General features: G+C 40.9%; 1 protein-coding gene across 3 annotated transcripts in view; it reads left to right on the top strand.

Annotated features, from left to right (window-relative positions):
* Positions 1-24,170, top strand: part of LOC121853933 (junctophilin-1-like) — an 87,108-nt gene that overhangs the window by 51,089 nt on the left and 11,849 nt on the right. The window contains exons 2-5 of one of the 3 annotated variants that reach the window (XM_042348343.1): positions 8,094-8,305; positions 20,512-20,681; positions 21,015-21,122; positions 22,288-22,461. In XM_042348343.1, coding sequence (XP_042204277.1) covers positions 8,094-8,305; positions 20,512-20,681; positions 21,015-21,122; positions 22,288-22,461 — 664 coding nt within the window. Of the gene's footprint in view, positions 1-8,093; positions 8,306-20,511; positions 20,682-21,014; positions 21,123-22,287; positions 22,471-24,170 lie in introns of all 3 variants that reach the window. The other 2 variants (XM_042348342.1, XM_042348344.1) reach the window with 2 other exon arrangements.

Genomic DNA, 24,170 nt, shown 5'->3' with positions numbered 1-24,170 from the left:
CCTTGAGTACGTTCAATGACCCTGTTGAGTACGATATCTTGATTACTTATGTACAATAACTTAACACTCTTCTCTTCTCCTTTGTTGTATTTATTCTCAGTGTTGCTTATTATCTGATTTATCACTCCCTTCTTCTCCTCCTTCCCATTCGCTGGTATCTTGATTATTGCCTGTTACCTCTTTTATCAACCTTCCTCTCTCTCTCTCTCTCTCTCTCTCTCTCTCTCTCTCTTCGTTCCTTCTAATCCTGCTGTTGTATCTCCATCTTTATCAGTCCTTCTCTCTAGTTCTTGTCTTTATCATCATTTATTTTGATTCCTCTTCCTCGTAGTCTCCTGTTCTTCTTGTTCTTACTTCTGTCTCTCTCTCTAGTTACCTTATTTATCACCTCTTCCTGTTATTCCTCTTTCTTTTCTGTCTTCTCCCCTTGTTCGTTCTCTTACCTCTGTTTATCACATCTGCTTCTTCCTCTTCCTCTTTCTCCCGTCTTTATCACACTTCCTGCCTCCTATCCTTCTCCTCCTCCTCTCCCCGTGTACCTTGAGGAGGGGAGGGGGGGAGGGGGAGGACTCAGCCATCTTGTCTTTCTTCGCCGACTTAACAAATACACTGGTTGTATGTGAAGGATTTTATTTATTTATTTATTTATTTATCTTATTTATTTTATTTATTGGTTAATTATCATCTTCCAATTTTGTGTTATGAAGGAATTAGTTCAAGTTGGATTAAGGATTTTTTTTTTTTGAGGGGGGATTAGGATCTAGTAGGATTAAATTATAAGGTTGGATTTGAGTCTATTAAGATTAAAATCTATTCAGGGATTTAAATCGTATTGGATTCTTTATTGGGATTGGAATCTCTTACGAATGAATCCGAACCTTAATGATATCCGTCTTTGTTTATATAGATTTGGGTTCGTCAGCAATGAATCCGTAATCCGTCTCGAGGATAATATATATTTATCTCGATAAAAATTATAATTAAAAAGAAAATGTCTACTCGTACACTCGGGGACAATAGTTCGATTCCCGTGGTGTGAAAGTGAGTCACGGGAATGAGTCTCTGAGCTGATTTACACCTGATTGTTTTATTTAATTTGGGGTTGATGTTGCTTCATTTTGGGGTTGATGTTGCTTCATTTTGGGGTTGATGTTGCTTCATTTTGGGGTTGATGTTGCTTCATTTGGGGGTTGATGTTGCTTCATTTGGGGGTTGATGTTGCTTCATTTTGGGGTTGATGTTGCTTCATTTTGGGGTTGATGTTGCTTCATTTTGAGTTGATGTTGGGGTTGATGTTGCTTCATTTTGGGTTGATGTTGCTTCATTTTAGGGGTTGATGTTGCTTCATTTGGGGGTTGATGTTGCTTCATTTTGGGGTTGATGTTGCTTCATTTGGGGGTTGATGTTGCTTCATTTGGGGGTTGATGTTGCTTCATTTTGGGGTTGATGTTGCTTCATTTTGGGGTTGATGTTGCTTCATTTTTGGGGTTGATGTTGCTTCATTTTGGAGTTGATGTTGCTTCATTTATTTCTTATTTTCTTTTATTTTTTTCTTCTTTCATTTTTATTCTTTCAATACATTTCCTTCTTATTAGTGGGGCTACTAGCTGTCGGTTACTAGCACAGTGTTGGATGCTAGTGATTCTAAGGTCTGCTAGCTATCAGATACTAGCACAATATTTGAGACTAGTAACTGGTATCCTCCCAAGTGATCCTCAGGTCTACTAGCAAGCGTTTACTAGCACAAATAATCGAGACTATCTGTTCTAAATAGTCTCTCTGCCAAGTGGGTAAAGTCAGCAGCGAGAGACCGGGGTGGGAGGGTTGGGGGGTTGGCTAGTCCTATGCTAGTTCCAAGATGGCCGCCACCCACAACGTAAACAAGACGACTGAGTCACCTGGGAGAGTCCCATCGAGTGTCTTAAAAGGACGAAACATATTCTCAAGATTCTGTCGTTGTTGTTGAGCAGATATTTCCGGGTTGGTGAGGAGGTAGGTAGGTAGGTGAGGTAGAGACAGAGAGGGAGGGGGGGAGAGAGAGAGAGAGGAGGGAGGTGGGAAAGAGAGGAGGAAGGGGTGGAAAGAGGAGGGAGAGAGGAGAATGGAAGGAAAGAGAGGAGGTGGGTGAGAGAGAGGAGGGAATAAGGGAGAGAGAAAGAAGAGGGAGATTGTGGAAGAGGAAAAGGAAGGAATGTTTAGGAAAATAATGAGAGAAAGAAAAGGAGAAGAAAAGATTTATGAGGAGACAAGAACGAGGGAATGAGAGAGGGAGGGAGAGGGGTGTTGAAAGAAGGGAAGGAAGGTGGTATGTGATGGAAGTATGGATAGAGGGAGAGGGAGGATTTTGGGGAGTAGAGAGAGAGAGAGAGAGAGAGAGAGAGAGAGAGAGAGAGAGAGAGAGAGAGAGAGTGAACGTACGTGTGTGTGTGTGTACGTTCGCGCGCATAGGCTGGAGTCTGTAAACACATGACGTCACTGAAATAGCCATAATGACGTCATCATTTACACATCAGGCCACTTCTGGTTAAAGAGGCCACAGTGACGTTATAAACTTCAGGATAACGTTATCAAGAATCGGGTCCTTAGCTGCGTTATTGAGGAGTGCTTGATCAGTCAGTCAGTCAGGCAGGCAGGATGGGAATTCACAGTCCACCCCAGATAGCGTTAGGGTGGCAGGTTAGGTTAGGTTAGGTTACCGTTTGAGTGCTTAATCTTCAGGTAAAATAAGCTAGGGTGACGAAACTTCAGGTGTCCCGATATTAATTTTGTCTCTTGTGAGTGAATTTTGTTTATACACTTTACCTTAAAACATTCGCCAGTGGAAGCAAAAGATAGTCGAGCGTTAGTCTAGTGAGGAACGGCAGTACTAGAAGCATAAAAAATATATCGCCAGGGCAGGCAGTAGATGGGCGAAGGTTCGTTTAGTGTACGTAAGAGTGGTATTACGGGGATGCCAGAACCTGTACTGCTGCTTTGAGGTACTGGTCTCTCTCTCTCTCTCTCTCTCTCTCTCTCTCTCTCTCTCTCTCTCTCTCTCTCTCTCTCTCCCCCTTCCCTTCTCCCCCCTTCCTCCCTGACGATGACTGCACCTGGCAACCATGGAAGAGGGAAGGGAAGAGATGAGACGAAAGCTGATAAGAAGGAGGGAAGGAAGAGGAAATCAAGATAAGGAGGGTGAGAGGAGGAGAGATTAAGAGGAAGAAAGAGAATGATGAAGAGGAAAGGAGATGGAGGGATGCAGTAACCAAAATAAATGAAAAAATTGAGAGAAATTCAAAAGAAGAAAGAAAGAAGACGCTAATGAAGACAGTAGACAAGAGAAAGAAGACATAGAGGAAGAAACGAGATACATGAGATTGAAAATAACAATATAATGAAAGAGAGATTCATCTGTTGATTACACACCCTGGAGGAGTTTGGTTAGGTTAGGTTATGTTATGGTTATGTTATGGTTAGGTTAGACTAGGTTAGACCAGGTTTAGGTTACGTTAAGGTTAGATTAGGTTATGTTAGGGTTAGGTTAGACAAGGTTAGACCAGGTTTAGGTTACGTTAGGTTTGGTTAGGTTTTGGTTAGGTTAGACTAGGTTTAGGTTACGTTAAGGTTAGATTAGGTTATGTTATGGTTAGGTTTTGGTTAGGTTAGACTAGGTTTAGATTAGGTTAGGTTAGGTTTACTGCAGTGTTCGTTACCGTAGCAGAAGTAAAGAGACAGATGAAGGCCGATAACTTTACGGACAAAATATCGGTCTTTTCCAACACATAAAACAGCTGGGTAATACCTTCTGGCCCAGAGCTTTTATGTCCGTGGTATTGTTGAGAAGGTTCCTGGTAGTCCCCTTTCACTGCCTCTCTCACTGCCTCCCTGCCTCTCTTATTGCCTCCCTGCCTCCCTCCCTTCCTCTCTCACTGCCTCTCTTATTGCCTCCCTGCCTCTCTGCCTGCCTCTCTCACTGCTTACCTACCTCCCTGCCTCCCTTTCTCACTGCCTCCTTCCCTTCCTTTCTCACTGCCTCTCTGCCTCCCTCCATGCCTTTCTCACTGCCTCTCTGCCTCCCTCCATGCCTTTCTCACTGCTTCCCTCCCTATCACTGCCTCCCTCCCTTCCTTTCTCACTGCCTCTCTGCCTCCCTCCCTTCCTTTCTCACTGCCTCTCTGCCTCCCTCCATGCCTTTCTCACTGCTTCCCTCCCTATCACTGCCTCTCCCCCTCTTGTTCTTTCCCTCTTAGTGCCCCAAACTTATGTTCTTCAATGCTCTTACTTTACTGATGATCCTCTTCATTTTGGTTCTGTGGTTCACCTGAGGACAGCTTATTTCATCTGCCGACTGACTAACTTAATCTAACCTAACCTATCTTAACCTAACCTAACAGTAGAGTAATTGTGTACACGCTGGGTTATTAATGTACGGTTGGTTGTTCGACATAATTGATCATATTACATAACAAAAACAACATATATACTAATTTGATTATAAAAATACAACTGTAAGCTCGCTGCCTTAATATTCACCTATATAGTAATCAAGTAAAGAAAGTTATTATTTTTTTAACTGTGATCTTCAGTGATGCAAGAACCGTAAAATACTCAACTCGGAAATCCATTCATGAAAATACGCCCCGAACTGTTTTACTCTACACTGTTATACTGAGAGGGGCTGTCAGTCATCTCTGTTGCTTTAAAGACTCCCAACATTCACCACACGTTACTAAGACTCGTCACTCGCATCATCATCATCATCATCATCCTAGGGCGACTCTCACTACAGCCACACCACCGCCCAGCTGCATCTTTATCTCCTGAGTTATAACACCAAGTTGGCAACTGTCCAGAGAACCTAACGGCGTGTTGCTGCATTTCTCCAACTCACACATTCCCGTTAGCTTAGATTATTTTTTTTGTGATTCATATCTGTAAAATGCGCTGCGTTTATGGATTTTTTTTGTTTTGTTTTTGTTTTAGAGATTATTTAAAGCAAGTACTGTAGCATTCCCGGGTGATCGAGTTAATATTAAATGCAGAACTATAAGTCTTGGTCAAGGACTCTGCAAGTTTCACCATCTTTACTTCACGTTTTCTATGGTGATTTTTTTTCTCGTGCCAAGAGCGTTAAGTAATCTTATTTATGATTGACTACCAATATTCTGGGAAATAAATTACAAATTATGAAATGACAATGACTTAAAACCAATATTTTTCCCCAGGTAGACTACAGTGGGTAAACATTAGAGGTAGGAGAAGAAAAATATACAAGCAGGGGGTGACAGTTTACGAATGTCGTGACGCAAATCTTACGTCAGTGATATTTTTAAACACCCTTTTATTCAGAGCTTCCCCTTCCTTATAAAGAAGCAACGGAAGCTCACACGTGTGTAGTAATGAAGTGACGTAACAACAGCGGGGTCGTGTAATGCGTCCTTGGAATTCATGGTTTTATAAATAGCAGGGGTGGTGGTGGTGTCATCTATTGAGTGGCGGGGCAGACGGATCTTTTTAAAGCTTCCGATAACTCAGCTGTCATGAGGGGCGGGGCGGGGCAGGGAGGGGATCGTCCGTGTTACACAGTACATTATACCGTGTTCTGCAGGTGGCCAATATTACTATATCGTGAGTAGACTATATTAGTTTTATTATCTTACACTTTACTACAGGTAACCAGTATAGGTGAATATACTACGTTTGAGAAGGGATCTAATTTACATAATACGCTTTTGGGTGGCACTCTTTTCACGGTTCATTATAATATACTGTACTGTAGACGTGAGGTGTTAATGTAGTGGTACAGCTGTTGTTATAGTGTTAGATTAAAAGGTTAACTGAGGTGAGTAAATAGAGTAGAATAAAAGTTCCTTATTGATATTATTTGGTCTGCAGTTTGATTTATTATCGTTTGGGAAATATGTGAAGGGATGGTTTACATAACGTGTTGGCCAGGTACACACTGTGACTGTCTTTGATGGTAGCTGCTGCGTCCGGTCATAGGAGGTGTTTCATTATCATCGCTCACCATTATCCCTCACTTAAAACAGCAAACAATGAGAGGTGGCTGCTGCCGTTGTCTCGTTATATAGAGTCTTGAGGAATTTAGATGCCATTAACAGCTATGAAAAACAGGAGAATGGGGTTAGTCGTCTAGTTCCCTACAGTGAATTTATCTTTTTGTCGAGGTAGCCAGCCAGTCAGCGAAGGGGCCGGCGGCGTCTACTGTTTTATACACATTCTTGCTGCTTCGTAGATTTATACCAGTCTTGTAATGTATACTACCCACACATTAAAATCAACGTAAAGTACATAACGATGGTAGTCATTTAGTAACATTTTTAAGTCAACGGTAATGGTTAAAAACGAATTAAAACGAAAAAAAAGTTGTTTATGCGCGATATATCCACATAACACATGCTTCTCTTTCATCTACACTCTTTACGGTCCACAGCTTGTTGTGTAGGAGATCCTAGAGGTGTCCCTTTGAAGGCCACAAGAGGCTGCTGTAGTAGCTAGTATTGTATTTGTGGGTGGCGAGAGGCGACCGTCACCCTCACTTGCCAGCTGTTTATTCAAATTCTCCACACAGCGCTGGTTGGCAACTCTCGTGACGTCACTATAAGTCGGCTTGTCCTCATCACAAATATTTTCGTCTTGTGGAGGAAAATGTTTGTGTGAGAAAGAATGTTGCTTGCTTGCTTGCTTGCCTGACAACTGAATAATAATGCACAATTGTATATCTGTATAGCAAATATTTATGGGCGTTAGTTACAGTAATCGAAGAAAGAAACCTTGAATGTACTTAAATTGGATTAAACTGTTGTTAGGCTTGGACAGTACAACACTATAACAAATTCATGTATTTTTTCTGACTAATGGCATATTTGTCCTCCTCTTGTTAAATTTATTTTAATTAGAACAATTTTCTTATTTACGTTACGACTTTATAAATATTTAGAGTTATACGTACAGGAGCTTCAGCATTTATCATAGACAAATTCGAGTACAGTCCAGTCGTCTTAGAAATACTAGGCTTCCATACACACAATACCTCACGTGTTTTATAAATAATTCATAATGGGCAGTATACGTCACGTCTGAGATATGTACAGTATTTGGGTTGATAAAAAGGTGTATATGCCTTCACATTGGTGTATTAGAGAGAATGGAACTGTTCTCAAGAGGCTAAACTTGGAGAATTGTGCTAGTGTAAGGCAGTCTTAGGAGGCTCGTGTGTGTGTGTTACCAGTCAGCTGTGCAATTTTAAGGAATTTACCTTTATTGTTACTGTATAGTGGATTTGATTGGATTAATATTAAGTATTTACATGTTTTTCTTTACGCTTTTTTTGCTTCATTTCAGGGATTCACATGGGTTCGTTTGAGTCATTTCAGGGATTCACATGGGTTCGTTTGAGTCATTTCAGGGATTCACATGGGTTCATTTGAGTCATTTCAGGGATTCACTTGGGTTCATTTGAGTTATTTCAGGGATTCACATGGGCTCATTTGAGTCATTTCAGGGATTCACATGGATTCATTGTAAGGCCACGTATGGTCTAGCAACCAACATTTTCAGGGTTTACTACCAACATGGCACCAAGGAGAAGGACTTGATACCCCACACCTGAAAACGTTGGCAAGACACCTACACGAGCTGGGCGAATTCGTCTGTTTATCAACGTCTTGGGAATGTTGGGGAGAGTAGAGGAGGAGGAGGAGGGGGGGGGTGGTCGGGTAAAAGATTGATAAAAAAGAAGGGTGTTTTTGACTGAAATAAAACGTTTTGGATTTAATATAGATACGACTGTTGGTGAGGAAGAATCATGTGTGTGTGGGAAGGTGTGTGTGTGTGTGTGTGTGGTGAAACCTACTATCGCAAATGCCTGTACCTTCCTTCCCCAAGCCTCGTCTAATGCTAGGAAGGTCGCAGTTACTCGCTTATGTTTGTACAGCAGGAAATTCATCTTGTTTTTTTCTATCATTTATGTATCATGTACTATACAGCGCATGTATACTGTGTAATTTTATACAGATAATAAGGATAACTTGTTATATTAATACATGATGTAACAAAAGACAAATGTTATCCAGGTGTTGTTTACATTACAGCGGGAGTACGTACGAGGGACAGTGGCAGAACGGGAAGCGGCACGGCCTGGGTGTAGAAAGCCGCGGGCGGTGGGTGTACCGGGGGGAGTGGACTCAAGGCTTCAAGGGCCGATACGGCGTTCGCCAGTCCACCACCTCCGCCGCCAAATACGAAGGCACCTGGGCCAATGGTCTCCAGGACGGCTACGGCTCTGAGACATACGCCGACTCTGGTAAGTGACGCCCAGTATAGCCATAAGGACATGTCTTGTTCAACGACAATATACAGCATGACTTGTCAACCCCAGATAGTTATTCTCGGGTATTTTTTAGTTAGATTTAAGTGGGCGCTTCTTTCATGGCTGTAACTTCACCTGGCTTGTTAAACTCCAGGGGCGTGGCTTGTTCATAGCAGCTGTTTAACTTAGATAACCTGAATAATGGTCTATGTTATGTTTAATTTCCTAATCGCTTACAATTATTATCCTTGGTGTTCTGCGTTAGGTGCCCGCCATTCAGGCTGTCATACGTCACTCACCATAATTTGGCTGCCCTGACTGCTAATATCAACAAAATAATGTACTAGACTTAAACACAAGAGACTTTACATTGGGAGACTATTGGTCAGAGTTCTCTGAAGGTGGTGGACAAGTGGCGGCAATTCCTTGGTGTGGGAGACGCTCGTGTTGTGTGTCGGGGTATTTGTGTGTTCATTTACACTCTCAGAATTCGACTTGTTTAATTCTTAATGGCTGGTGGCTATTTTATTAACTATAATACACTCCTCAAAACCTTAACTATTAAAGCGCTATAATACTAATGAACTATCTTTATTTCGCTACAATTTCCCGATTATTTATACGGTACCACGTTTTGAACTAAATGAAAAAAATGCTTTCTTAAAATTCAAACAACGGTACTTCGACTTATCAAGTGGAATGTGTATTGCGTGTATGTTTACCCTGGTTAAAGAATTATAGGGAGGAGGAGGGTAGGAGGGGCTGGCTACCATCAAGGTGTGTGACGCCGCCCAGTTCCTGGTATTATCGTGCATCACCTCGAGTGTTTCCTGCTGTTTTATTATTAGCAGTTGGGTCTTTTTCCTGGGCAGCTATGTCACGGCTCCCAGGATAGTGCAGCTCGCTCGGGATGTGGGTGGATGAAGGCTTGTTGTACTTTAAGGCAGGAAATATGACTCTTGTAGAAACAAGGTATATTATTATTGTTAGTCAAATAAAAGCCGGAGAGTGTGTGTGTGCGTGTGTGGAAGGACAGATGTCAGGGAGAGAAAATCTTAGTGGTGGTGGTGGTGGTGGCGGCGGACAGTGTAGCAGTGGAAACATGGTGATAATATCTACACCAGGGGCGAAGGTTAACACTGTACCAATGTTTGTTTGTTTGTTCATACCTCTAAGTTAGGTTAAATTGTAGTGTATTTCACCTATTTAGCTTCTTAGTATTCTCACTATGTGTTCACTATTCATGCACAGGTAAATATTGAAGACCTGTTGTTTTTTCTCACTCGTCACGACCTCGGTGTAGTAGTGAACGTGACAAACAAAAACATCGATCGTCGTAAAGGTCAGATTGATGAAAAGTCTTTAATTCAGTAATAAAGTTTAAACGGGAATTTACATAACAACATAACGTAATCCACCTGTAAAGTTCATATACGTAACAGTCTGTTATATTTTTTTGGTTTATGTCTAGTCATCAGTTCATCCTTGTGAATCTCCCCAGATCACGAATTTGTTATTATCATTATATTGAAACCTCTATTTAGCGGATTATTTGGAGTAAAGTCCGTTATAATCGAGGGTCTGCTAGATGTGATAGTCCCCATCTAACGGATTATATGGAGACAAGTCCGTTGTTTGGAAGTTTCACTCTAGTTCATTATCGTTTCATTCCAATACATTATCCTCACCGTGTAATCGGCTATCTAGTACTTATATGAAACTCCTATTTTATATTCGTCACTTAAAGTTGTTTGGAGCACAAATTTATAACTATGTCTAGTCAGTATTTATGGTCAGATTGTTCGATGTTCTAAAGTCTGGTGGAACGTTTGGGACGATGTTGACCGTGTACACCAGTGGTTCTCAACCTTGTTTGCCCCATGCACCCCTTTCACCATATGTCAGAATGTCATTCCCCCCTCCTTTCCAAGATTGTCTGCCTCAAAAAGTGCATTCCAAATAATATGCATATAATACTGAAAATCCTTTATTTTTTCCATATTAGTATCAGTTTCCCGCCTGAAAACCTGAGGGGGGAAATTCCCCCCTGGTTGAGAACACCTGGTGTACACTGTGACCCTCAACATCCTGCACCGCTGTTCGTGTGAGATAATAACGTAAAGAACATTGATTCAGCGCTAGGAAGACTGTATACAATTACACCCGTGGCCGAGCTGCAGTGAAAGTGTATTTGGCTCGCGAAAAGTACACTTGTAAGGTTGGAACGGAAGACGCACTCGACTGCCATTGTTTTTTTCAGGAGCAACTGGTATCAGATGTTAAAATGGAACTAACATCAGAAAATTTATCGTTGCTGCTACAATACGTTAAAGGTACTACTGACGTAAACAGAAATGTTGGTGTATCTCAGATCGTTGTTTTATGGTGGTATCGTACAGGTAATTACTGAGATAAAATAATAACTTTCTCTACACGTCACTCGGAATTATCAAACATCGCGCCGCCCCCTCGTCATAGTTTGTCACCATGTGGAAAATATATAATTGTCAATAATGTTGAAATTAATTTAACTTTTTACGTCGGTGAATGAAATTTTTTTCAGGGAATGTAAAATATCAAGAGAAGAAAATAATCATAAGGTAAACACATTGTGGTATCTGGACGGTGTCTAGGATACATTTTACACAAACACTCAACCTGAATCATATTTAAGTTACGCTAATTGATTCTCTTGTTGAATTAGCTAAATTTAACTGCTACCTTAAGATGAATAACTTTGTTACGAATTAATTTTATAAAGAATAGGATTCAATCTGAGCCAAATAATTACGGCAACAAACAAGAATGTCTTACCCGGAAAAACACTCAAGACACTTTAAAGAATGAAAACTGTTTCAGATGAAAGCAACTTAGAAAGGAGTTAAGACGACATTACCACACAAGGATGAAATATGTTGTGTTTGAGAGCAGGATAACGTAATAGTGAGAAAGTGAAATATTGACCAAAACAAATATATAACTGAGAGGTGGATGGTAGTAGGGAGAGGGAAATATTAAAGAAAAGGGTGAAAAAAATGAAGATAAGGGCAGTGGTGTAATAGAAGGAAGAGAAGATGTGAAATTAAAAACGTTTGAAATAGCATTGAGTGATTGAATCGGTACGTCTCTATCCGCGTCAATGTTACATCAATCTACAGGTATTCGCCTTGTGTGACTTATATAACATACAGTTTTTACTTTCATTATTAACCAATGCTAAATAATTTCATGGGAGGCGCGTAAACTCATTATAAAAATGACTAGCAGTGCGGCGCCATGCATTGTCAAACGAATTTTATGAAGCCTTTTGTCATCGAATTTTTCTCGTTCTCTGTGTGTGTGTTACATGTAAACTAGAATTTGTTAGTATGTTTATTAAAAAGTCAAGGCCACACCGCATATTGCCATGACAACAACGAGCCGTAGCAGTGAGGAGGGACAAGGCAGCCGACATGTAGGAAATGTAAACATGAATGAGATTATTATTCTTTCAAGGGGCCAACTAAGCTAATCTTGCCTGATCCATGTAGAGGAAAGTTTTAGCTAATTTTGGTTTTGTTTTTGTCGTCTGAAAAATAAATGATTTAGTGGTCACAAAACTCGCACATCTGGCCACACCTCTAATATCAGTGGCCACAACATTTGTACCTCTGGCCATAACTTTCCTATCTCTGGACATAACTATTATCAATGGCCACAATCTTCCTATCTGGCCATTTCACCTGTACAAACCGGATTAACTGGCATTTGTATTTGTTCTCGAAACTTTAGTAAATAAAGTCAGTTACACAGGAGGTACGGACTAGACTCTTCCGTGTTGGGTTATATACTACCTAAACACAACACGGAAATTTACCCTTTGAAATATGAATTAATTTTGATTGTTGTTTTGTCCTTGAACATGTGAATTATACGCTCAGGTGTTAGTTATATACAGTATACACCTTTTCATGGAAGCTGCGTTTTTTTTAATAATTCGAGTTTTTACGGATCAAAGAAAACAGAATACTCTACAGGGGAAACTTAAATAAAAAGAACTACGTTTAAAAGATTTTGAAAGGAATATAACGAATTAGCTGATGAATTTAGCTATCTGACGAATAATTCCTGTTTTGTATCGTAAAATATAGACCTAAATATCGCAGTGCTTATAATTAACCACGACTGAGTGAGGGATTCAGTGCGTACCATGAAGAATGAAACCGGACTCTAGCTGGCACTGAAATGAATCCTCGACTTAAAGGTTCGAATGCAGAGTGAATCCCTCTTCTCTTTTTGCCAGGAAACAGTTGTGACGCCCGAGTTAGGTAGGTGTTAAAAAGTCTTGGCAATATAGCCGCCATATTTCACCTATCTCCTCCAATGAGTTAATGACATTCTCACAGGTATAGAGGCATTTGATTAGATAATTAAGTCAGTAGCTAAGATGTCGTAGGTAATTCCTCGGTTAGATTTATATGATAGAAAAACAACTTAATGAGGTAGAGTCGAAATCGTAATGCTGACGTTGTTTATGATGTGTAACCTAAACAAGCTATGTTAGGTTTAGTTTGTTTATGTTCAATATAAACCATTTTATTTTAAATTTTCCTGTGGCATTCAGAGTATCTCGTATGTTCGTCAATCTTAAACCCAGTAACTTAATCTAAACCTAAACCAAGTAATACCTCAAGTAACCTATACCAATATATTATAACCCAAATAACTTAAACTACATCAGAAACCTAATCTAACCTAACCAAAATATTCTAAACAAACCAACGAAAATAACCTTTGAGTTCCCCCCCTCTCCCCTCCCTCCCTGAAGGTGTCTGTTTCTTTTAACCTGGATTCCCTTATACTATTGGATCCCCTTATACTCTTGGATTACCTTATACTATTGGATCCCCTTATACTCTTGGATTACCTTATACTATTGGATCCCCTTATACTCTTGGATTACCTTATACTCTTGGAATCCCAGAACGAAGGAACTAACATCAAGACTAACTCGTGTTCATCTTTTACGTTCATTCTGAAATTTATAATGTTGTACTTTTCGTCATATTTTTTTTATAAGGAAAATAATAATTACGACGAGTGAGTTTATTATTGGTCAGACGTAAGACAGAGTTGATTGGGGAAGACACAAGTACGTCACAACCAATGGGAGGACTTTCATGTTCGTCATTGTTTACACATCTACGTTCATCTTTGTTTACACACCTTGGCTCGACGCTTCACATACAGTTCTCGACTTGTAGTAATGTGAATTCCTCTCTCTCTCTCTCTCTGAAACGACAGCTATATCTCTCTTAACTCAGTGTTCTCAGGGGAGTTTTTCTCATCTAAAAGTAATACAAGTTTTCAGTGTGTTGCCGCTTATGGTGTACGTCTTATCGACTATCGGTTACCTATTAAGTAGTCAGTACCCACAACCACTCACTAAATTATTCTCCCGAAACAAAATTACTTGATTGTATGTTATCAATTTTTTACTGCCGCCATGTGTGTTTGTGTGTGAGTGAGTGAGTGAGTGAGTGAAGAGAGCGCGGGTACAGTTTTTACTTCTTTTCTCTCTCTCAAAATTATAAAAATAGTGACGGTACGGCAGACAGGTCGGCCAGAATACCAACCTGACGAGGAGACTCTTGCTGGCGGCGGCCGACTGCTCAAACTCTCTAGCCTAGTGTTGCCGTTCTTCCTTAACCAAACATTGACACCAAAATGCATATAACTATTACATTTATGACGTTACAGTTGTGTAAAATGAAAAATAAATATAAATATATAACCATTACGTCGTAAACTGGTGATAAATATAGTTTATAACGTCAAGGGACCTACAATTCATCCTAGTAACGTCGTGCCTTTAATTTCTATTGGTTCTTGATAGTTTAGGTAATCAGGTGATGATGGGGGGTGGGGGGTAGGTGGTGATGGGGTGGGTGAGTTTGAGGTTCAGTAGTGAGGTGTGTTGAGCGAGAGAAAGTGAGCGAGAGAAAGAGAGAGAGAGAGTACATAGGAAGATCAGGTAACATTCTTTGGATTAGAGAGAGAAAGAAAGAAAGATCACATGAACACAGAATGGTGATAAATTTACACAACGTAAAAAAAAAATATTTACTTAAAAAAATGTCATTGATACGTACTGTACATACACAAAAAAATTAATCAACATTAAACAAATTAACAAACGAAGTAAGCAAATACGACACACTCAACAAATTATGGAAGATTGCACTTAATGAATAGGACAAACACATACACACACACACTCAAACATAACAAACACACTCAAAAGCAAAACAAACACACTCAAAAACAAAACACAGTCAAAAACAAAACAAACAAACTCACCCAAAAACGAAACAAACACACTCAAAAACAAACTCACTCAAACACAAAATAAACAAACATACTCAAATAACTGACACCTGGCCGCCACACCCTCCTGAGTACAGGTGAGTGTCAGGTATGTACTTAGGTCCTTTCTCTGTGAATTAGTAGTGTCTTGTACCTCTCTCTCTCTCTCTCTCTCTCTCGTAGACACTCCCTAGACACCCTCAGACATCCACAGACATTCACAGACATACCACAGACATCGAAAGAATCCGACACTAAATACAGACATTGTGTGTGTGTGTGTGTGTGTGTGTGTGTGTGTGTGTGTAGATGTTTGTAACTATCTATCTGTCTATTTATCTATACAATAATAATAATAATAATAATAATAATAATAATAATAATAGTAATAATAACAATAAATACAGCAATAACAATAATAATAATAACAACTAATAATAACACTAATAACAACAACAACAATACTTCGAAAGACACACACACACACACACACACACACACACACACACACACACACACACACACACACTCTCTACGATCATTGGTGATTTTTGCAGTGTTTGGAATGGAACTATTTTGTAGCGTTTCTTTAGAGGTCGTGTGTGTATGTATGTATGTATGTATGTATGTATGTATGTATGTATGTATGTGCGTGCGTCCGTTGTACCGAGGACACGAGAATAATAGGTGTGTGTGTATCGTAGTTAGGAATGCTGGGAGTTTGAAATTAGACACGATGTTGGCAAGAGGAAGGTTGGTGGAGGTGCCAAACTAAAGATCTCTCTCTCTCTCTCTTTCTCTTTCTCTCTCTCTCTCTCTCTCTCTCTCTCTCTCTCTCTCTCTCTCTCTCTTTCTCTCCTCTTCCACCCTTCCTCTCCCCTCCCCTTCCCCTCCCTCCCCTTATTCCCTTCCTCCCTCCCTCCCGCTCAACGAAAACGACTTTAAAGAAAATGGGTTCTGAGGTTGTATATGAGCCGGCCCCCACACTGCTTGTTTGGAATCCCTCTTGTAAACCTGGCTGGGTCTATAGTTGAGAGAGAGAGAGAGAGAGAATAAACACAATGCCTACAGTTCTTGACTCTGATAAACAAGGGAGGTGGTACTTTAAAAGATTATGACACCACTCCTCTGTATGATGACACACACACACACACACACACACACACACACACACACACACACACACACACACACACATACATACATATAAAGATTAACCCCCCAGCTAAATTCACCTTAAGATAAGCCATTGTAACGCTACCTGAAGGGGGTTAGGTTAGATCTTCACGTAATCCGGTAAATTCTCTCTTTTCCCTTAAGATGCATTCTAAGATTTTCCAAGACTCTGCTACAATGAGACTTGTTATTGTCGTCTTATAATTTACTAGAGATCTGGGTTAAGTTCTGATACACAACCTTATTCATCGTGGTATGGTGGTAGGGCGCGTTACTCTCTCAGGGATGACCAACTTAGCATCGACTACTGTTCGGAATACACTCGTTACGTTTTTTATAGCAGGTGACGGACGGATGGACGTACAGTAGATGTTGTGTTGGTGATTTAACATTGCCAGTAGCATAATCATAAGCCTATCCATGTATCCTAAAAAAAAAAATGATTCGCAAGTATCCAGACCACAGAGGGATACAGTCATCTTATCCCGGTTGTGATGTGACGTCAGGCCCACAGTAACTGAATGACATGAGTTGGCTTGTAAAATTCCACGGTGCACTAGACAAGCGTAGCCCGAATGTAGGTCATGTCAGGGTACAGACTACACCCTCAGGCGTACGTCCTCTAGTCTAGTGCATCAGAATATATTATATAATCGATGTTTAAAATGTTTTGTTGCAGCGTAAATGAAACAGTTTACTGGAATGTTTATACCATTTGCATACGAACACAGACCAGGGTTCGTAATGAAACATGTCCCTTGGTCTTCAAATATTGGACTATGGCCATTTCAAAAAACGATTACTGGTCTCCAACTTCTACTTTTAAATACTCTTTGCATTAAATCTGTATGAACCGGAATTATCTTTGTCTGTTATTCAATGGAAATTTTAGTTGACGTGGTTAGTTCACGTTTGTTTTATAATTTTGGGGTACACTAAAATTACGAGAAAATTTGATTTCCGGGTGTCGGGCGGGGCGGGGCGGGCAGGGCAGGGCAGGGCAGGGCAGGGCAGGACGGGGTGCTGTTGGTCATTTCAGCTCATGTTGTTTCTCTTGTACAGCGAGACATTAGTGTAATCGTGATAATATGTTGTGACTACTGACTCATGGTTGTGTGTCGTATTAGTTTCGCGAGTGACTTGAGTACTGAGTGCCTGAGTACTGTGACACTACACTCACAAGTACTAACAACTTCTTCTCTAGTACACGACACATGATTCGATGTATTTTTTTTTTTATTGTTCGTTTAATCTCTGTCACTTGTTTTGTTTTACTTAAAATAATACTTTTTATTTCATCTTTTTTTTGTATTTTTCCTCTGATGGGTTAGTCTGCATCCTTCCCTGGCGCGCTTCTGTAGATACAAATCGGTGGGGTGTTGAGGAGGTAACATAACAATTCCTTTGTTGTGTTGTGTTGTGTTGCGTGTGTGTGTGTGTGTTAAGACTCTCCTAGCATTCTGAGCCCCGCGACGAGTTGATGTTGAGTGTCTAGTGATTTATCTGTACTGTTCCTTGCCTGGTTGGCCGTGACCACTGTATGTATTATAGTATAGTGAAACTTCATGTAGGAGTTATCTTGTTGATGTAAACATGATTTATGAAGAATTACAACATATTATATTTTGCACACACACGCGCGCACACACACACACACACACACACACACACACACACACACACACACACACACACACACACACACACACACACTTTGACAGAGTTGATGACTGATTAACAAAAGTAATTTGACACGTGGTCCTCACTTGGGACAAATACACCGCAACGTCATCTGTCAATTTCCTTGTACACGGTTTAATTGGTGTAGGTGTGTATGCCAAGCCGTCATTAGATATATTAAGATATCTACTACCGTCAAGCCTCATCATATATCCACGAGGAATGCCCGGTATCCGCCAGACGTAAACAGGAACGCCAAGTGTGTACACCAGCGAGAAATAGACGAGTCAACCTCTCAGAGCTCAAGCAAGTACAGCGGCGGCTCCTTCCCTTAGTTACCTCACCATCCGAGGAACATTACCTAGGTAGATGCTCATGGTTCTCTCCCTCCCCTCCCTCTCCCCTCCCTCTCACCTCCCCTCCCTCTCACCTCCCTCCCCCCCATTCTCTCCAGTGCGCCGACAGCCTCCTCCCTGGCCCATGACCCACACTAACCTCCCCAACCCCTTGACCAATACATAGCTCAGAGGCGACCCCCAGGGCGACCCCCAGAGGCGACTCCCCAGAGGCGACCCCCAGAGGCGACCCCCAGGGCGACCCCTCCCCCAGAGACCCCCCCCCTAGATATATTTTTTACAGTAGAGCGGATGAGTTATGGCTGGGGAGGGGGGGGAGGGGTGCTGTGTGTGTACAGAGGGAGAGCCCGAAGTATGGTAAACATGACCCCGCTGTGTGTGTGTGTGTTTGGTTGTTTGTGTTTGTACAATAGTCACCCATCAGGATCATTTTCTGTGTAATAAATATTTGGTGACAGAAAACGTGGTAAACCTCACTCAGTATTATAACCGACCTCAATAGACTACAGATGTAATCACAAAGACTATCAAGGCGTTACATTATTATCCTTTAAAGAAGATAACAGTGAAATTAAATACCGATCACATATAGGAGATGTTAGCCATGAAGTATGCTCTAGTTCCCCCTCCCATCCTCCTTTCCGCGCAACGTGACGTCATCAGCTGGGTACTTTGTCATTGGATGTTTTATTATATGACGTCATACCTGTGCATTCTCATGTGCTGTTTTTAGGAAGTTTGGAGCTCATGATTGGTTATTTATTGCTGGACGTATTGTCATTGGCTGTTTCATTATATGACGTCATACCTGTTGCACTCTTCATTGGTTGTTTTTAGGAAGTTTGGAGATCATGATTGGTTGTTTGTTGCTGGATACGTCCTTGTCAGCTGGTGTCAGTATGTGTCGTTGTTATTTTACTTTCTTGTGTGCTGACGTCGGGAGCTTCTTCAAATTCCTGGCTGACTGCTATTTGTAATGACCTGACTCTTGTTCTTCTTCGCCCAGAACCTAACCTAACCAAAATACAGTCATCCCTTGGTTATCACGCCTAATTGAGTCCCCCGTCTGAGTCCTCCGTTTTCTCTCAATCTTAAAGTGCACCCGAGACTTCGTTATTCCTTAGTAATGACACAGAATTTGAAATTGCAACTGAGGTTGCAATTGTTGAGGCAACTTAGATATGTCTGATTACAGCAAATGTGTTATTGTCAATTTGTAGGTGAAAGATTTTATCCTCAATAGATGTAGGTGAAGCAAATGGGTAAAAACACCTGGAGGCAACTGCGTGATAACGAAATTCTCGGCTTGAAAAATGCGCGAAACAGCAGGTGTGCAGATTTTGATGGAGGTGTGATAATGAAAATCGCGATAACCACGTGCTCTATAACCAAGGGATGACTGTATATCCATTACGTTATTGAGAAGTCCGTTATTGAGAGGGTTGCCTGTACTATTATCGGTAAGGTGGACGTTTCTTAATGTCCCTCCCATCCCTCCCCCCCTTCCTTCCCCCTCCCCTCCCTCTCCCCACCCCTCCTCCCCCCTCCCCTCCCTCTCCCCACCCCTCCTCCCCTCCCCTCCCTCTCCCCATCCCTTCCTCACCCCTCCTCCTCCCTCCCTCCTCACCCCCTCCTCCCTTCCTCACCCCTCCTCCCCTTCCTCTCCCTCTCCCCACCCCTTCCTCACCCCCTCCTCCCCCCCTCTCTCTCCCTCTCCCCACCCCTTCCTCACCCCTCTCCCCACCCCTTCCTCACCCCTCCTCCCCCCCTCCTCTCCCTCTCCCCACCCCTTCCTCACCCCTCCCCTCACCCAGACCAATTCGGGCCACAGTATATAGCTAATGCACGAGACACAAGCATATAGGAAATATTTAACACTTAGGTTCTTGTCTACGATGAACCTTACACACACAGAGAGAGAGAGAGAGAGAGAGAGAGAGAGAGAGAGAGAGAACGTTGACGTGATATTCCTTCGTGTGGACCACTAACTCACAAACACCTTCTCTAGGTCACAAAATCACCAATAAAACGTAATATATTATCTTCTTGTACTTTTTTGGTATCTATAATTCGAAAGTATATTTACATTCTCAAGATTCACCACCACAATGTTATCTTAAGAGTTCCCCCTTTGCTTCTTCTGGTTACCACTATAGTTAATACACCTTGATGTGAACTCGGTATTATAATCGTGTATTTAAATCTTGTTCTCAAGCGTGGTTGTTATTGGAGTTATTCCTCTTGTACTCTTTCCTCTTGTTTCCAGGCGCCCGTGTTCACTCCCTCTTACCTCTCTTCTCCCGTGTTCACTCCCTCTTACCATTCTACTCCCGTGCGTGCCCGTGTTCACTCCCTCTTACCTCTCTTCTCCCGTGTTCACTCCCTCTTACCATTCTACTCCCGTGTTCACTTCCTCTTAACTCATATTTTGTCAACGTGATAGTAATGTTGTGTGTGTGTGGACAACAAAGAAACAATTTAAGTAAATATATTTATTTTATGACCACATGATGATTCGCCCTGTCTGTTCATGCACTCCTATTCCTCCTCCTACTCCTTATACTCCCACTCCTCTTACCCACTCCCACTCCTCCCTGGACTGATGACCGTACACTCACTCACTCTCTCTCTCTTCTCCCTCAGGAACGTACAAGGGGCAGTGGCTGCGGGGCCTCAGACACGGGTATGGCGTACGTACCTCAGCTCAGTTCAGCCAGGCGTCCGTCAGCCGTCCCCGAGCGAACAACCGCGGCTCCACCACCTCCCTACGCTCCGACGGTGCTGGGGACCCTCTTGCCGACAGAGATAGAAAGGTAACGTCGGCTCTCTCTCTCTCTCTCTCTCTCTCTCTCTCTCATAATCTTTACCCAGTGTCTATAGATAACACTGCAGGTGAGAGAAGGCTTGTAAGTTTATTATATATTCAGATTTAGGTGTACCAACGACTTGAGATTCGATTGTGGCCATAATAATATTAGATAGATTTTGGGGGTGAAAATATTATTGTACGTATATTAAAAATTTCTCTGTTTCCCATCATTATCGCGTAGTTTAATTCATTTCAGTGAATTCATCATCACGGAATTGTTTTGACCCTAGATTTAAGGTATCGTAAGTAGGCTGCTATCATGTTAACCTACCCACAGGTGGACGATGGACGCGGGGGATTTGTATTACGAGCGCGGAGTGACGAGATCCCGCGCAGGAGAGGGAGCCTGGTCGAGCGATCCAGCAACATCAAGAACGTATTTAAGGTCAGTGAGTCAGTCATAACTCGTGTACTGGGAATAATAAGTTAGTTGAGTCAAATAGTGTTAAGGTTTTTCGTTAAATAAATAGAACCTTTAAAACTAAGTTAGAATTACTTATAAATTATTTAAATGTTAATATTTTGTTATTATTCTGATCATAAATCAAACGCTGAGGACTTTAATGTTTGTGAGGAATTATAATCTTCGTTGATACTAATTTATGGGTAATTAAATATGACACCTATTGGTATTACCTTAATGATAATTGAATAATAATAATTGAATGGCAATTAGATATTATTAATTGTGATGGAATTACCCTAATAATTAGTATTATTACCACCAAAATTATTAGTTGTGGAAGATTTCATTATTTTGATCAATATTGACAATGTTGGAATTATTTTGATAATGAATGAAATATTAATAATCTTTCACAGTTTTGAAGAATATATTGAAATTATCTTAATTACTATTTTTGAATGTTAAATTATAAAAGTTGCATAATTATTAAGTGTAATAAATATGTTACATAATTTTAACAGATATTATTAATTTTCTTCATAATAAAATATCAAAATGTCACATTCTTTTAAAAAGTTAACAATTTCTGCACTAACAACTGGTGAATATTTATTGACGATAAACCTAACCTAACCCAACACCGGGTAAATGAATCCCTAATTTTTATCTATTGATGATTTGTGTGTTTACTAATCTAATACTGTATACGTACTTAATGATCTTAATCACTGTATTATTGAGAGAAGTAAGCGGCTAGTTCATTAAAACACTTTATTAAGAGGACAGATATTATGTAGCATCCACTATATTGCGAGCAGCTGCCAGACATACAATATAATGCATCTTAACTGCCGGCAACGAGCAGAATAATGTAATAGTTAACTAAAAAATAAAGTGCTACCATGCAGATATCGCTCTAGAGTTATGTTGATAAAAGTAATATTTTGTGTGTTCATAATACGAGTAGGTGACTATCCCGTGATCAGGAAGTTAAGTCACTGTTTCCGCTGCCTGACACTATAACGGCTATATAATATTGTACGCATTTCCCCCCTAAAGTAATGAATGTTGTGGTATTATAATGGCCAAGTTCAAAAATGATTTAAATTAGAGCAAAAGGTTTGATGAGTGTGTGTATGTGCAGGGGTTGAAGATGAGGCGTCAACGAAGCACGGGAGATATTCAAACTGGCCGAGCGTCTGGATCCATCCGCTCTACCGGATCTTCTGCGTCTTGGATGTCGACGGACTCTGGTCAGTCGGCATATACAGTAGGCGACGTTCCAGACGAGGGCTCCAATGCTTCCTTCATCATCGAGGTAGGGTTGGTACGTTTAGCTTAGTAGTAGCCGCTGTAGACGTCGTTCGCGGAGCTTCTGCTTCTGCTGCGTCAGCTACAACATAACCTAGAGCTTCTGCTGTAGCCTGTAGCTTGTGGGATCTCGCGTGCTCCTACTAGTTGTATCCCCTTGTAGTGCTGTGACTTGACTCTGCTGATCATAGCATGGCGGGCTGCCCCATCAATGCCCGTAGTTCTCTGGAATACTGTCATTGGTTGACAGAGTTCAAGTCGCAGCATCGGGGTAGACGTGTGGAGCCGCGGCCCTGTCCCTCTGCTCTGTACCTTGCCAGCGTCTGCACCATAGTCGAGCACTAGTAGATACCAAGTATGTTGATGGATGCTCTCTACCATAAGTGTCTTAGACTCACTTATAGTATCTAACACAGTACAGATTATGGACTCTGCATAGATTAGTTTTCTGTGCTTATGTTGAATCACAATCTATCGCTTACTGAAAAGATTTAGCTTTTGACGATTAACCTCTCTCTCTCTCTCTCTCTCTCTCTCTCTCTCTCTCTGTATTAGTTTTGCTTGTCTTGTACTTATATAGTATATGGTAATGCCAATTAGTATTATAAAATAGATATATATTTTGTTTTTGTTTTATATTTGTGATCTCAGTTACTCAAGTGTTGGGTGATGCCATGCTTGGAGTAACGTACAGTACAGTTTTGTGTTTATATCTGAGATAGTTAAATATTCCGCATCATATTTACTTACTGGCATCCGAGACTAAATGTGATCCAAGATTTATTTGGTTATTCTACTGTAATAACTCTGATGTCATACTGTATTTGATAAGCATGAGTCTATTGCTCTTTGGGGTTCCACAACGTCATTAAGAATTATCTCAATCGGGTTAGGTAGTTAAATTGTCGTAGTTTCCGGTTACCTGTAGTAGCACCAGTTAGAGGTGAACTGGAAGCAACATTCATAAATATTTATGGATTAAGTTATCAAACCCAAATGGTCTTTTCTCCATTTATTAAGAAAATACACTATTGCACAACACCTGGGATATCACCGTAATTAACGATATGAGCTGTGAGCGTTAATAATGGATGAAGCTTGGGTATATCTATCTTCTTAGAGCACACGTCTCAGTGGCTCAGAGACGGGAGTAGAACTGGCGATATCCGGCTACTTAATTGATGACTCTGTGGTCAAGGTGTGAGGGCACAGTGGAAATACACTGTACACTTGATGACAACTCACGGCTCATAGGAAAGTTACCGTGGGTGATGTAATATTATAAACCTAATGTATGTAACCCACATTTATATAAGTATTACTGTCTGTTAGACAGGGGCTAATACAGAGTATTGGAGCAACAAGAGAAACGACTGAAGCAATTGATCACCTGAAGAAAAGACACCCCCCTTTTTCACCACCTGAAGATTAACCACCCTATTACTAACCTAACCTACCCAACCCCCAAGTAGCATTAAAGTGGTTAATCTCCAGGTGAAATAAGCTAGGGTGTTTATTCTTCAGGTCAACAGAACCAACTCCACTCGTACTGTAGTTTCACATAACCAATCTAGACCCGAAAAATCATTATAAATCAACTATTGCAGCCATCATTAGATAGAATAGAAATTTATACAGACCAATAACTTGATTCTTCTGGCAGTATCAAATATAGTACATGAAGTTGACTTACCACTACCAGCAACTTTGATCCAA

The sequence above is a fragment of the Homarus americanus genome, unplaced genomic scaffold (genome assembly GCF_018991925.1).
Source record: "Homarus americanus isolate GMGI-L3 unplaced genomic scaffold, GMGI_Hamer_2.0 scaffold18703, whole genome shotgun sequence".
NCBI lineage: Eukaryota > Metazoa > Arthropoda > Malacostraca > Decapoda > Nephropidae > Homarus > Homarus americanus.
This window is presented reverse-complemented; position numbering and strand designations above follow the sequence as displayed.